This window comes from Fundulus heteroclitus, chromosome 14, assembly GCF_011125445.2.
Source record: "Fundulus heteroclitus isolate FHET01 chromosome 14, MU-UCD_Fhet_4.1, whole genome shotgun sequence".
In the NCBI taxonomy this organism is placed as follows: domain Eukaryota; kingdom Metazoa; phylum Chordata; class Actinopteri; order Cyprinodontiformes; family Fundulidae; genus Fundulus; species Fundulus heteroclitus.
In genome coordinates, this window is record NC_046374.1 from 15,318,584 (window position 1) to 15,334,337 (window position 15,754).

The following is a 15,754-nucleotide window of genomic DNA, read 5'->3' on the forward strand; positions in this document are numbered from 1 at the left end:
CTCCTAATCCTGAATCTTAAGATAAAAACGTCCAGCTCATTTGTTGGCGAGGAGTCTTGAAATATCTTAGTATCGTGACATGCTGAGTTTCAAAGTTACTCGTGAATGGATTCTTCTGAAAGGAAACCTGATCTAACGTAAACCTTGTTGTGTTTTATGAATCCTGCGCCTCAGGTAATTATATAACATTTTTAAATACAGCTGAGCTCAAGTCCCATCAGAATTGTCATTAATGAGACCAGCCTAAAACAACCGGATGCATTTTTAACTCTTTTTTTTCTTCTTGTGTATCACATTCAACTGATAAATACTGAGGTACAAAGCTAAAACCAAAACCGTTTGATTCTAACATGTGGAGTCTTTATTGAGTTCAGTAATGATCTTCCACCAAACCACCGATGCATACGAGGCGCTGAAAGGCCACGAAAAACAAAACTTACAAAATGGAGTAAAGGCAGAACATTTTCTGCAAAACGAAACAATCAAAAAAAAAAAAAGGACAGACGATCATCAAAGGGCGTCAGCAGAGAAATCTGAGCACATTTATTCCCAGCGTTATCAGAGCATTCCCAGGGGCGTTTCTCTCCTGATGACGGACGGTCTCAGCAGGATTGTCTTCCTCACCTTCACAGACCGCTGTCACTCTGCAACGGCACAAAAGTCACAGGTTTAATTTAGCCGTCGACAGGAGGGAGGTTTGCAGTTCATCCTGAGAGCTGTTAATAAATGTGAGTCGGTGTTAATGTGTAGACCATTGATGGTAGAGTTCACCCATGAATGTGTCGGCAGTCCATGATCATGATCACCACTGTAGCACGTCACTACGTGACGGTTTGGACACTAATGTCAGCGAGAGCCGGAAGGTGACTGTTAATCTTGAAGCTGCGCAGACCGCTTTGTTTGTGAAGGTGCATCTGAACGCGATCAATATTTGACTTCGCTCTGACGCGTTTCTTCAAAGTTACAAAATTACTTTGAATTATTTGGTGGCATGGAAAGAAATTCTTCACAATAGTTTACCAGTATCTGTCAGTATTTGAGCTAATATATATCGGAGTAAGTTTCATTCATAGTAATGAAAATGAAGCAGAAAAATGTTTTAATCTTCGTTTATGAATGCAATGAAAGATGTCACTTTTCAAAATGCACAGCAACAACTCCCACAAAAAAAAAACAAAAAAACACCCTTATTAGTTTGTTCATACCAAAATATGACCCATGCCACCGTCATTTTGGGGTTGGTAAGTTTTTCAGCTTCTGACTCATAAAGCAGCACTGCTCGCAACTCATGGTAAAAACAGCCCCAGGCTGAAGTTTACAAACTTTGGGGTCAACTGGACATTACCATAAAGAGAATCGGCCAATATGACCATTATTATTTGTTTTTATATTTAGAAAGGCAGTTTTTTCCTTAAATCTTATAATCTTATATGAAAATAGCAAGCCTTTTTAAAGTTAAAGTTAATGTCTGTGGGGTTGTGCATGGTGAAGCGGCAGAGAGGGCCCCCCCTGTATGGAGGCTAGCTGTCAACACAGCCGTCCAAAGTTAGACACCCAACATTGGGCCGTTCTGTGCATGTCTTTTTTTCTGTCTGTCTGTTTGCTGTGAATAAAAGCCTCTACTACAAAAAAAATCTTTAAAAAGAAAATCTATCGTCAGATCATCTCTACAACCCCTACTTGGTCTGTAGGATCACAACTCAGAGTGATCCCAACCAAATCAGCACCCATCCCTCCAAATACTGGACATCTGTGTCTTCATTTAAGTCAATGTGTGGGAACTGTGACTTTTTAAGCTTGTATAGGTTAACTGTACAGCTCAGTGCATTATACCAAAGCTACTTCTCTTGGCTGGAGCTTAAGATAAAACTAAAACAGGCTACATCCATTCCAAATGCCAACACTGTTTTACAGGAAACAGTGTTGCTAAAACTCTCCTTCTTTTCAGTTTTAGGAAAGTGGTATTTGCATTTGGAAAAGAGAATTCACAAGTTGAAAAAAATATGTTGAGACTGCCGGAGGGTCCTCGCTAAACCCGAGCTCAAAATGCAACATGGCTGCTGAATAGGTCAGTGGTAGTTGCAGTAAAAAGCTGTTTGTTTACTCCAGAATTCACTTCTATGATAGTACCGAACACTCTGTGTAAGTGAAAGTGTTTGAATGTCTAAACTGGTAAGAAGTTTGTTGTTATTGACTTGTGTTGCTTATAGTAGCTAGCCTAGTCCCAGAGTCCCACAGTCTTCAGCCTTGTTACTGGCACCCAGTGAACTTGGGTGGGGAACCAGTCTCTGATCTGATTTCTGACAAATTAATGCCACAGAATGTTATTTAGGTTATGACTGCAAAATTGCGGAGTTAGGGGCAAATAAATGTGATGTTTAGAGCCAAAACAAGCTATGCTGTCTGGCAATGCTAATCCTGTTTTTAATAGTGTTATTTTAGGGACTCAACAAGATTTTATACATTTTGAAACGTACTGATGGGTTAAAATGTCTGCTTGAAAAAAGCGCCGCATAATCTTGTTTGTCAATGGGCAGCAACTTTGACCAAACATAATTAAAGTTTTATTTATTTATTTACTTATCTAACATATTTAAATTGCATACTTTTAAAGACAAAACTCTAGGTTGCTAATATGTTTATGTGCTGTTTGAATATCAATGAAATTCTAATACTTTGTAATTTTGTACCTGTAAACGAGACTCACATTCTACCCGAGTACTTTACCAATGCTTATTAATTAATTAATTTTATCAGACAGGTAATTTTGATCATTATAGAGACAAACATTCAATACAAATATATATAATTCAACTGTATATTGCTTTCATAAAATTTTATATCACCCATTATTTTGAATTATTTTATTGATATTCCCTATTAGGCGGCTTTTGTAGTTGTGGTGGTTTGCTGAACTGTTCTTCTGAATAATGTGCATGGATTGTGTGTGTGTACATAATGCTTAAACTGTAATTTGTTTTGGGTAGTGTCATCATCGAACACTTGTACGTATTCAAATTTAAAGTTGTTCAGATCTGATCTAGGGCTATGCTGACAGGCTGTGTTAGCTCTTCAAAAAATAAAATTGGACAACAGGTTAAAGTGTATTCTGCAATGTATTTCCTCCCTGACGTATTTAATTTGCTACAGACTAATTTGTTAACAGGTTTACATTCACTAGACATTTAAAGGATAAATGCTGGCCCATACTTTCAGAGCAGAGTTTCGTAGTCCTTCTGTGTAAATCACAGCAGTTCTGGCGTCTTTTTTCCTGCTTAGTGGAACAACAAGTTGCTAAAACCCCTGAACAACCGTTTCATTGACTTTCTTTCATAAACACACACAAAATTAGCCTTTTTCTTTGTTTTTCTTGTTTCCCTTCAGAGCAGATTTGATTCGAACTCAAAATGAATCACGACAGAAGCAAAGAAACACAGCAGCTCTCCTGACTCACTGTTACAAATAAACAAACACATGAAAAGTATTTTGATGGTCCTCGCCCTATTAAACCTTTTATCACCTCTGATGCACAGAAATGTTTTTCAGTGATAAGAAGATGGCAAAAAAAAATGCATTAACGTGCTTTCAAACCTATTCAAGGCTTTTGTTTCAGTGCAGATTTCACCTACATCGTTGCTGTCCCGACAGTCGCCGCAGATGCATCCTATGCAGCCGTTGACCACCTGGATGCCACAGAGCACAATCTGCAGCACGCCCATTCCCAGCAGTATGGAGAACAGCACGACGTGCCACAGTACTATATCTTTAGGCCGCTCGCAGATTGTCCACATGGTCTGGTTTACAAGGTAGCTGCCGTTCCCACTGAGAAAGAGAAAAGCAGAGGACCGTTCAGGATACATAACACTGGTGCAAGTATGTGCTTAACAGGTGAGGGTTGGGATGCGGAGGGAAGCGTTGCAAGGGTTGGTTTGAAGACAATGTTGTGCAAGGGACATCAATGGAAATAAATCAATAAAAATAAAAACCTAAAAATGAGGAAAAATTGTCCTTCATTGATGTCTAAAATACAGTAATCAGAGAAATAGTTTGGCATATTAGGAGATGTGTTCATCTTGGCGTTTCCTTACGCCCTCCTGTTCCCCCAGCGTTTCCATGAGCTCTTTGTTTGTCTACATTTTTTACGCTCTCTGCTTGCCAGTGTTCTCTATTTTTGGTTCACTCTGGTTAGGTTTGTTTTTGTTTTGAGTCTATCCCTCCATCCTGAGCCTCCCTCCGCCCACCCTGGTTAGGTTAGGTTAGTTTGAGTTTGTTTTAGGCCGTCCGGAGTTCGGCTTTGAGGGGGGGGTGGGGGGGGGGTCTTTGTCTAGCTTTTTCTCTGTTGTTTTTCGGCTCCTTCTCCTGTCACTTAGCTCACCATCCGCTCCTTCAGCAACTAGTTACACCTGTTGGACATTAATAGACCAGTTCATTGTCATTGTTTTGATCCGTGTTTTCGCGCATGTGCACAGGACTGGTAGGCAAAAGGCACAACACAATAACGGACGCAAACAAAGGAAACGACAAGTTCTCGGCGTATTTTTGTTCTTTAGATAACGTATCCCAAGATCGTTATAAGAGTAAAGCAATGGTTGAGGGTATCAGATTGCCAGATCCACACAGCAAAGCCTGAAGGGACGGAGCGAGTCTGTGAAATGCTGGCCAAGGGTTGCGTACGGCGACATATACATCTGCTTTGTAAACACGCCAGTACACACGAGAGAGCACGAAAGCCATGAAATCACTGGGCGGCCACAATTATTTTATATCGGGACATGTTCAGACATGTTTGTGTAACAGCATAAAGCGGAGTCGGACACAGACGGCGCCTCAGCAAAGAGGAAGACCCGCCACCGGTAGGTTAAAAAAACATTGTTCACTAAGGATTATTTTGGTGTTTTTGTCCTATTAATCCTTTTCACAGACTCATGCAAGAGGATTTGCATACATTGTACATGTACATATATTATTACGAAACGAACGTTTACGTCTTGACTTAAGTATATATCCTATTTTTTATTTATATAATTATTTAAGTAGAACAATGACTAGTGCAAAATTAAGTTGTATTTACTGGAGATGAAGTGTAGACTGCAAATTCTGTCGTGGTATGATGGCTCCCACAGTCGATTGGGATTGTCTGCCTGCATCGTTTTTATTTAAATTATCCATTTCTTTCTTCGTCCTTCGGTAAACGAAAGAAACGTACATCCGACGATTTGGAATGCCTCTGTGTGCAACCGGGAGCACAACAAGTCATAGGCATTGTTTAGATTCCAAAAAACCAACTAAAAGTACGCTCTAATTCACCCGTTTTGTCATGGAAGTAGACGAGAACAGTACTGTTTTTGCCTACCAGCGGGACCCGGATGTAGCGTGGATGTAGCTCGTGACGTCACGCGTGAACTGCTCTATTAGTCAGGATTCACGTCACCTGCCAGGCTCCCTACATAAGCCCACCTTAGTCTGTTCCTCGTCGTCGGCTCGTCTTCAGTCAATCCAACACCACGCTCTGTGTGTGTGTGTGCTGCGTCCGGGTTCATCCAAGACATATCATGACAACTCTAAGCCTTAATATTTTCCCCCCATGCTGTAAACTGTATTAGTGCTTAAAAATGTAACATTTTGACGTTTGTTTTGTTTTGGACTTTTTCTGGACTTTTCTTAATTGGCCTTCATCTCAAATTCATCATCCAATCAGCTCAGTCTCCCTCCAGCCACCACTCTGCTCTAGATCAGCTCCACCTGTTGCCACAAATTAGTCAACTCGGCTCACCTGTGCACCTGTCTACTTATACCTGCCTCAGCCAACTCTTCCCTGCCAGAACCTCTCTTCTCATCTCGTCTAGTCCGATGTGTCCTGCTTCTACCAGTTCCTGTGTGCTCAGCCAGGTGACCTCTTCTGATAAAAGTTCCCTGTGTCTGCATGCTGCAGTTCTGCCTGTTTCCCCATGAGTTCCAGCCGCTTCAGCACCCCAGGATAATAATGATAGAAATAATAATAATTAGTTTTAGTTAAAAGCCCCCTTCATTAAAGCCAAGGTCACTGTACAAATTATAAATAAAAAAACAACAAAAAAACCTAATTAAAAAAAAAACGTTAGCAGGTAACCCAGGTGCACAACCATAAGTACCAGGATCCTGACTGCAGCTCGTTTATGGCCAGTCAAACAGTGTTTTTAAGGGTTTGACCAAAGTTCAGCTCTCTATACACTGATAACACTGAATAGCATTTTTTTTCTATAAGAGTCACAAATGTACAAGTTCTATCAATGAATAATTTGTATTATTTGATAACAAGTCATATAATAATAAATTACATTCTTCTAATGTGTATCCTGGGTATGTTTTTTTAAATCATTCATTGAATAGTAAACGGCAAAAGGGCTTTATATAAAGAAAATGGCAATTATCAATTCATCTTTAAAATCAACTGACAGTCAAAGAGACTGCTTCTCATATTTCAATTCCATTCAATTCAATTTTATTTATATAGCGCCAATTCATGATACAAGTTATCTCAAGGCACTTTACAAACTCAAATTCAATCATATCATCCAGACAGATTGGTAAAAAAAATCCTATCTAAGCAAACCCAGTAGATTGCATCAAGTCTTGACAAGCAGCATTCACTCCTCATGAAAGAGCGTAGAGGCACAGGGAGAGTCGTCTGCAATGTCCATTGCTTTGCAACAATCCCTCATACTGAGCAAGCATGAAGCAACAGTGGAGAGGAAAACTCCCCTTTAACGGGAAGGAAAAACCTCCAGCAGAACCAGGCTCAGTGTGAACGGTCATCTGCCCAACCTACTGGGTCGAGGCAGAGCAGAGACAGAAGCACATATTGATCTATAAATGTTATATGGTAATGGCAGATGATCTGCCCCCCTGGATGATGTCACAGCTAACAGAACGTCAGACCAGGTATACCTACTATGAACAGAAAAATGACAGAGAACAAAAAGGTAAAAGGTGAAATAACAACAAACAATGCAAAACTGGAGAACAGTAGAAATCAGTAGAGTGAGAAAAATAGGCCCTGATGTTCTCCAGTAGCCTAAGCCTATAGCAGCACAACTATAGAGGTAGCTCAGGGTAACATAAGCCACTCTAACTATAAGCTTTGTTAAAAAGGAAAGTTTTAAGCCTAATCTTAAAAGTAGACAGGGTGTCTGCCTCACGGACCAAAACTAGGAGTTGGTTCCACAGGAGAGGAGCCTGATAGCTAAAGGATCTGCCTCCCATTTTACTTTTAGAGACTCTAGGAACCACCAGCAGACCTGCAGTCTGTGAGCGAAGTGCTCTGTTAGGAACATACGGGGTAATCAGAGCTCTGATATATGATGGAGCTTGATTATTAAGGGCTTTATACGTTAGAAGGAGAATTTTAAATTCTATTCTTGATTTAACAGGAAGCCAATGAAGGGAAGCTAAAATAGGAGAAATACATGATTCTCTGTCAGAACCACACTTATTAGTAAAGCTGGTAAAGATATGCAAAAACCCATTAAATGACTAAATCTTTTGTTGCCGTATGCTCATTTAATTCTGAACAAATACATACTTTGACTTCATGGTGTCCCTGTTTTCATGCTGTCAACTAGAAAGCACTTAATCTTCTCCCATAACATTTCACAAAGTTGGAGCACAGAGAAAGAAGGACTTTTGACCTTTTCTGTTTGCACAGTCTCTCTAGATCACCCAGACTCCTGGGTCTTTAATGCTCTGCTCTCTCCAGACGACCTCAGAGGGTTTCTATCATATTTAGGGCTGACGACCAATTTTATCCACGGAGGAGGGTTGATTTCACAACATGTTAACCATTCACTCCAGTGAGCTCCCCTCAGATCTTTGGACAGGAAATAGACCCACAGCATCACAGATCCTCCACCATACCTAACAGAGGGGCTTACCCTCATTTCCATTCTTTGTTTTATGCCAGACCCACCTGGAGACTTCGGTCTCATCTAATTTCAAATGTTTAGGTGAGTGATGGTAAAGACTCAATAGGCCAGCCTGCATTTAGACGGAGTCTGGTGATTACTATGGAGACTTGGTGATGCTAAGATGCCCCTCTTTTGCAATTCGCTAACAACTTTGGCTAACTATTCCCTCTCTTGCCATCCTGTTGATTATGCATAACGTTGGGATAAACTTGCGTCCTTGCCCAGCCTTGTTTGTCAGAGTTCCAACTTTTTAAATTGTTGCTCTGACCGTAGATGTGGGCAAATTTAGACGAGCAGCATACATCTGACTGACTTGAATGGCATGGTGTTCTCTTGTCTTTTCTATACTGAAGAGTGGTGAAGGGAAATGGAGATATTGGTACCCCAGGGCATAAAGAAGTTTTGTGTGTAAAATATGTGAAACAGTCTTATCTACATTAAAAAGTAACTTGTAATATTAAAATTACCCCATTTACATTTAGTTTTGTGGAGGTGGCAGGATTGGTTTCCAGGGGTTTTGTTAAAATCGGTCACTTGTAATTGCTTGATTTTATTCTGAATTAATTTAATCAAATTAAAGGTTGAATTTTTCTAAAACATTCATTGTGATATGATGCTGCTGCAATAAAGCAAGGATTACATTTTTTTTAAACACATTCTAGGGTGCCCAAAAATACTGGAGGAGCTCTTACAGAAACATATCTTGTCTCCATAGTTTGTCTCCATTTCTCAAGTCATTGCAGACAAAAATATGCCTTGTGATCAAGAAGAATCAGTTCTTCTTTTTCATGTCATCCTTTGATAATCGAGGGGAACACTGGGTCACCGTGTGCACTGAGAAGGATCTTCTGCCGGCTAAACCAGAAACAAAGAAAGAGGAAACTGGGATTTTCTGGAGGAAGCACAAGTGGAGGTTGAGTTTTAATATCCCTCCATGAATTGTGCAATAAAAGTTAGTTCCCTCCCTCTGAACAGTGGTGTCTTCAGAACAGCCGGCAGCCCTCCTTCCTGTCTACAACGTGCTCATTTCTGTTTGACAGCCTTAATCTCCTGATCAGGTGGGTAGATTCATAGTTGCTTGTGCAATTCACCACTAGTGCCAATCATGTTATTGCTGGATAAGAGTTTTATTAACTCATACTTTAATGGCCTGTGAGCCTTCATGGAAACTGAGTTAGGCAATGCGATTGTGTTTGTTTTGTTTTTTTAGTTCCATATTTGTGCAACAAGTGCCGGCAATAAATACAGTTTGTTTTGGAGTTTCCCACTTGAAAAAAGAAAGGGTTGGCTCGCTGTGCCTCCTGCTGGAAGTTAAGATTGTTGCATTTCTGATGTTTTTTTTTTCTTCCAAGAACGGAAACTGTTCTCTTCCTGATAAGGGTAGTAGATCTCAAACGATCAGACCTCTGAGGTAAAGGAACAAGGAAGAACTGCCAATGGAAACATGTATTTATATCTTGCAGACGTCATCGTTGTTATTGCATGTGAGACAGCAGGATGTTGCAGATCACTCACCTGCCAGTGTTCTCAAAGGGATACTCCCATTCTCCATTAACCAAGCACTTAGGTCCTATCGCCATCCCGGCCGAGGCCACGCTGGTGCAGTAGATCCCCCCGATGAGACCGAAGGCAGACGACAAGACTGAGTTCAGCATCTGAAGGAGACGTGGCGTTTTATAACAACTGGATTTTGATTTGGTTGTGGCGAAATCGGTGCACAAATACATAGAGCACACACGTCACATTCAACCAGGTTTCTTTACAGGAAAGTAAGTACACCCTCTTTCCATTCTAGGGCTCGACAGATCGGGATGCGCTAAAAATCTGGGCTTGATTAAAATCGAGCCCAGATTTTTAAATCTTCTGTTAAGTGTAGAAAAAAAAAAACACCGTAGTTTCAACTATCATAAAGCAAAATGCCCAAATGGAAAGGTTGTTTATGGAAAAACTAACCTGACCTTTTGCTGCTTACCCAGAATGTAAGAGGGGAAGTAGCAGGGAGAAACTCCTTATCAAAAAGCATTTTATTAGTTGCTCATAATCAGCCTCAATAAAAGCCAGGTGATCTCCAGCGTGTACACGTGTTGTTATACAATGCCAGGAAGGACAGTCTGGGAAAGGTAATAAGACCACTTTCCGATCATTTGGAGTCCATTTTTCTACAATAGGAAAGATTATCCTCCAGTAGAAAACGTAAGACAGTTGTCGATCTCGCCAGCAGTGGGTGTTCCAGCAAATTCCCTTTAATGACGGATCATGCAATGATTAGAGAAGCTGCAAAAGAGTCTGAGATGATGCCCATAAAACAGTGCACCATGAACACCCAGAAATGCCAAGCACAAAACGGCTCATACTAGCACGGTGGTGGAGGGGTGATGATTTGGGCTCATTTTACAAACAAAAGACCAGTTCTTATTGCAGTCATTGAGTCTGCAATAAGCTCTTTTGCATGAAAGATACTCTATAGTCAGATAAGGACCCGTCTGGATCATCAACAGGTTAATGATCCTACCCCCAGCAGCAGATTTCTACTGAATGAGCTTCTAAGAGCTATTATTCTTTGTTTTTCCACCACCCAGTTTTTCTAATTTTCCGCCGTTTTTGTTGAATAAATATTTACAATGTGGACATTGTTGTGCATTTTTATACATTTTAGGTTAGATATGAATAAGTGGAGATTCTGGAGGGTGGAAATGCTACGTTTAAAAGAAGGTGTACTTTCTTTTTCTCATACCTACATCTTGTTTAATGTGATGTAATTTTCAGAACAGGGACTAATTGGAATAGGAAAGGCTATTTGCTGTTGTTGTTTTGTGTACAAAGGGTCGTTAGTAGTAGTAAATCTTTGATTTGAAAGCGTTATTTTACATTTCAATCAGCAGAACATATTCAAGAAACAAACAATAGTGGAAGAAGAACTGCATGGTTAAAAATAGTCAGTGTGTTAAACACCAAAAGCCCTGTCCAGATTTAAACTGTGGCTTAACTTTGCAGACTCAATGGCTCCACAACTTTATTAATAAGAGTGTAATTTATGAGATATACTGCGAAGGGGTGTAAAAGTCAGTTAAACAGTATCAGTTCTTCAAAATTCATTTAGTAAAACACAATACCCCAACAAAATGCCTTGAGAGGCGCAAATAAGTGGTAACGTGTGCCTTTAAGCACATAAGTGGCAGTTTCTTGATAGTATTTACGTTGTATAATTTTATTGAGCTTCATTATCAGACCATCCCACACAATCACACCCACTGTGACTCCTCTTCCAGTGACTCAACTCACCCTGCAGCGATTACCACAGCAGCCTTTCCCACAACAACCCTTGCCCCCGGCCCTGATAGCCGAACAGCTCGGGCACAGCATCTGTGAAGGTACAAAAGACAAAAAACCTCTCATTATTATCAAATAAAAGAGGGGATTTGGCGCAATTAAAATGTAAGTTGGGTATTGAATATTGTATTATATTATATTTTAAACGTGCATACAGATGTTGCCTTCTTTAACTGTGGACTAAAAGGTTAAACTGCACACATTTAGGGCTTTGCTTTCCGATTAAAACTCATTTTTAAGTTTGGGTTTAGGTCACAGGAAGGACTTGATACCCTACTGTTATGGTAAAAGGTTTAAGGCAGGGACTAGAGTTTATGCCGACGTCAAACAGGTCCCAGTAAATGCACAGGACTGTGTGCTCTTATCTCTTTAAGCAAATATTTGTAGCGGGTCGTACGTAACTGGGACCTGATATCCAAACAGGTAGAGGTGGTAAAGGAAAAGGGGTTGAATTTCCCGGTCTTTGTTTCAGATGTTATGATCACATGGACCAAAATCCCCCACAGAGGTCAAAGGTATTTATGAATTATCAAGGCGAAGATCTAAATGTTCAGATAGTGTTGATGTGTTTGTGTGGGTATTTTCCACCGGACGTGGAGGCGATCAAACGATACTCTTCTATAAGCAGCAACACAACTAAATATCAGCCGGCCGTCATTTATATCGAGCCTCAAAAAGACAATTGGCGGCTCCTGAGACTCTCTGCAGGGGGTTTAGTAGCACTGACCTTAAACAATAATAATAAAATAGTTTCGAGGAATAAAGTTTGCAAAGATGCATCTGACCAAACCGAAAAAAATTCTTCTGGATAATTTTTTTTCAAGTCAAACTTGTGGCCTTGCTGCAAAGCTCCCTCTCTGGAGCAAACCAGACATACGGCTGTCATCCTATAGCGACGGTCAAGCTGAGTCCTGTGACTTGTTTCGGTTCGGTCCACATTGCAGTTTTTGTGCTTCCCCTGAACTCCTCTGTGTTAAGAGTCAGATGTGAGGAAACCTGTCCAGGTTTAGTGAAATATAACCACCAGATGGCATGTCAGATATACACTCCTTTTGCCCAAGTTCCTTCAATAAAGTCTAATATTTAAGAAAAATTAAACATATTTAACAGGACTTATTTGTTTATTCATTCCAAATAAGGATTTCCTTAGTGAGTGTGATTATTTTTATTTTTTTTAAACAATTTACTTGGGTACAGTTTGAACAATGTACAAAGCTAGCAGCACCGCTTGACAGTTCAACATCCAAAGGTTATTCTGTAAAAGGGAGGGATCATATTATACATAAATATTATATTACATGGACTAAGTGATAGATGTGAAAAACATTTCTGCAAATTTTAATTATATATTTTCCAAATGAAACTAAACTATAAAATTATGTATGATATATGCAATAAGTTTTAGTCTCACTTTTACATAACGCTTTAAAGGCTGGAATCTTTGTTTTGTTGAAAAAGGGTGCTGCAGTGTCTTCGTACAAAAACACACAGAAGAATGTAGCGTTTGCTATTGTTTTAAATTATTTTAAGTCTGACCTGTAGCGTTTTATGAAGTGATGGTACAAATCATAGAGATTTTCGCATTTTTGTTTCAAATGTGAAGTCGCTATTGCTCAAAAATAAATATAAGAAATGTCATCTTTAACAACATTCACTATAATAAATTGCAAATGTGCTTGAAAACACTTTGATTTGAAATTTGGCGTTGATATTTCTTCCTATGAATAGTTCACCTGAACCTGAATTTTCTGTGTATGAGTTTCGGCTGGCTGAACGGTCCCGTTTCAAATTATTATTATAGTCTGTTTGTTGAAATGTGTTTTTTTTTTTCTATATTCTCTTATGTGATTATTTAAGGAATTAATAAATTGCGGTTTTCCTACAAAAAATATTTTTCCCCCCAAAATAAAAAAAAAGAAATAAGAAAGAGGAAGAAATGACAAATTTCTCTTCTACTTAAAGGAATACGTGCTTCTTTATTGTATAAGGCTCCTCAACAAAACTCTATAAAAGCAACACATTTGTATTTACAAGTTTACACAGGGAAGAGTTAACGACCCAATAAAAAAAAAGTTCTATGTAAAAAAAATATCACAGCGGTACTCACAAAGAGGCCTCCCCCGATGAGCCCTCCCATGAGCCAGACCTGCGTGGAAATTTGGTTCGTTTCCAGGCTCTCGCCGTTGGGAAAGAAGAGCAGCAGGTTGGAGATCATGCAGATGAAGGCCGACGGCAGCAGTATCAGGCCCACCAGCCGGGCGCACTTTCCCGTACAACACATCCTCTCAACTTTAGTTTTTGTCCGCTCCTCAGCCTAAAGACTGGCCTGCTCTCCTTTCTCTGGACCCCTCGTCGAACTGAAAGGAAGTTGAGGTGAATCGAGTGAAACCATAAAAGGGTTGCGAACGAGAGACAGGAGCTCCCCGCTGGAGCTGTGACGAGGTGAAAGTCAAACAGTGACGGTTACAGCAGGAAGGAGAGAGGGAACAAAGGCCAAGAGCTGGTGTGGCTGCCTCTGCCTAATCAGATACTGTCACCTGCCTCTCAGTTCATGGATCGAAAATGAAGATGCTAATGTTTATGGGCGAGTAAGAAGGTGAAGCCGATGGGATTCACACGTGCTTTTGAGGTGGCTCTGTTATTTTGCTGCTCAACAACCTCTGATACCCGCTGAGAGTAGTTTTGTCTCTCAGGTGGTTCGATCTGCTGGTCATCACACACCCACAATGTGAGCTTTGTGTCTTAATAAGTGATTGTCTGCTAAGGGAAAAGTATGCAACAAAGACAAAACTCTTTAAACGTAAATTAAGAAACTGTAAATATATCATCGACAAAGAATTTGCACAAATGCAAACATTTACGCTGGAGTGCTGCAAGTTGATCATTATTCATTTAGCAAGTAACAGTAAAGACTCTAAAGGCATTTGTTGATCGTAGGAATGTTACTATTGACATATTGTTGCTCTGTTTATTTCTCTTTTTTTTCTTTTTTACCCGTAACCACTTCTATAATGTTGTGCTATTTCAACCATACAAACATGAAAATGTTCGACTCTTTTGGGATATTACTGCTGTGACATTGCATATCTGGAGCTTTTATCCCTTTTTTTATATATATATTTTTTATTAAAAAAATAAATCTCCCAACGGAAATGAATGCAAAAGTTAATAGCTTTATGCTCTTTAAAAGCTACAATTGCTCTTTATGTACAGTCGGTAATGGTGACGAAACATTAAATGCGTCACGAGAGGCTGGGACGTTAGCAAGTGGTTCAGCTTGTTAATATCTTGTTATTGCGTAGCAGGTCTGCGCTACAGAGCGACAATATGTTCCCCCAGGCTGTCTCTCTGATGAACAGATTGAGTAACTCACAGCCTGAGCTGTCAGCTAAACTGCTGTGAAATAAAATAAGTGTTGCACTTTCATAACTTCCTCTTTTTCTAAAACACAGGTACAGGGTTCTCATTTGGTCCTGGTGGTTCAGCATTTTACTTATTCGGGCAGAGATCTATTCAAAATGTAATAAAACATGACTTTGATAAAACTTTAACTAAGTTAACTAGTGACTTGGAAAGATGGTCTAAATTTAAGAATTCCCTTCGCAGGCGTGTTATGTTAATTAAAATGGATTTATCACCCAGGTGTTAGTTCGATGATACCGCTGTCCACTCCTAAACAGTATTGGTCTAAACTACGATCGGTGGTCACTAGATATGTTTGGAACCGTAAGCGGCCACGTGGGAAGCTAAACACGATGCAGAGTGAAAGGAAAGATGTAGTCCTGGCTAAAACCGTACAATTTGTCTTTCACGCTTAGATCATTGTTTTCTGGCTTTATCCCAACTCACATGAGTCCCAGCGTAAATTAGAAGAGAGTTTGATCAGTCCCTTTTCCCTTGATAAATTTTTACATGTGAATCCCCCATTTTAACCGACATGATACCTACGGCTCTGTTATTTCGTAACTTACTCAGGTTTGGATAAAATCTAAGAAGGTGCACCTGGAGAGCAAGGAACAATGGCACCCAATAGTACAGCTAAACTACTGGGGACCCTGTGCTGTGCCATATTACAGCCATGGTGAAATATTTGATGTCCGATTGAATTCTGACACACAGCCACAAAAGAGAGAGAGTCAGCTGGGACAGGCCTTCTCTCAGCGGGGGTCCGCTGCTGCTACTATAAAACTTTCCTCCCACAGGACAAGCTCAGTCTTCTACTTCCGGCTGGATCCCTCAGGGGGCTCCCACCCCACTTCTGACCGGTCTCTGAGACGACCACCTCTCACAACACCTGGGATCCTGCTTTTTGATAACAGAAAGCTACTGAAAAATAAATAACCCATTAGGATTGCTGCTTGGGAGGACAATGGTGTTTCTGTGTTGGGGAATATTTTTGGGTTTTTTTCAATTCAATTCAATTTTATTTATATAGCGCCAATTCATGAAACATGTCATCTCAAGGCACTTTACAAAGTCAA

At 40.0% G+C, this 15,754-nt stretch overlaps 1 protein-coding gene across 1 annotated transcript; it reads right to left on the reverse strand.

Annotated features, from left to right (window-relative positions):
• Positions 1 to 338: 338 nt before the first annotated feature.
• Positions 339 to 13,734, reverse strand: tm4sf5 (transmembrane 4 L six family member 5). The gene is made up of 5 exons (XM_012867656.3): positions 13,381 to 13,734; positions 11,226 to 11,306; positions 9,459 to 9,598; positions 3,630 to 3,822; positions 339 to 644 (listed from the first exon to the last, which is right to left on the reverse strand). Exons 1-5 carry the CDS (start codon positions 13,552 to 13,554, stop codon positions 627 to 629), a joined length of 606 nt encoding a protein of 201 aa, XP_012723110.2. The 5' UTR covers positions 13,555 to 13,734; the 3' UTR covers positions 339 to 626.
• Between the last annotated feature and the right edge of the window lie 2,020 nt (positions 13,735 to 15,754).

Excerpts from the sequence above, each read along its gene's own strand:
- tm4sf5 (XM_012867656.3), bottom strand. The coding sequence starts at position 13,554 with ATGTGTTGTACGGGAAAGTGCGCCCGGCTGGTGGGCCTGATACTGCTG. Across the intron at positions 11,307-13,380 it reads TCATCGGGGGAGGCCTCTTT|ATGCTGTGCCCGAGCTGTTC; the intron begins GTGAGTACCGCT and ends GTACCTTCACAG. Across the intron at positions 3,823-9,458 it reads CCCTTTGAGAACACTGGCAG|TGGGAACGGCAGCTACCTTG; the intron begins GTGAGTGATCTG and ends TCTCTTTCTCAG.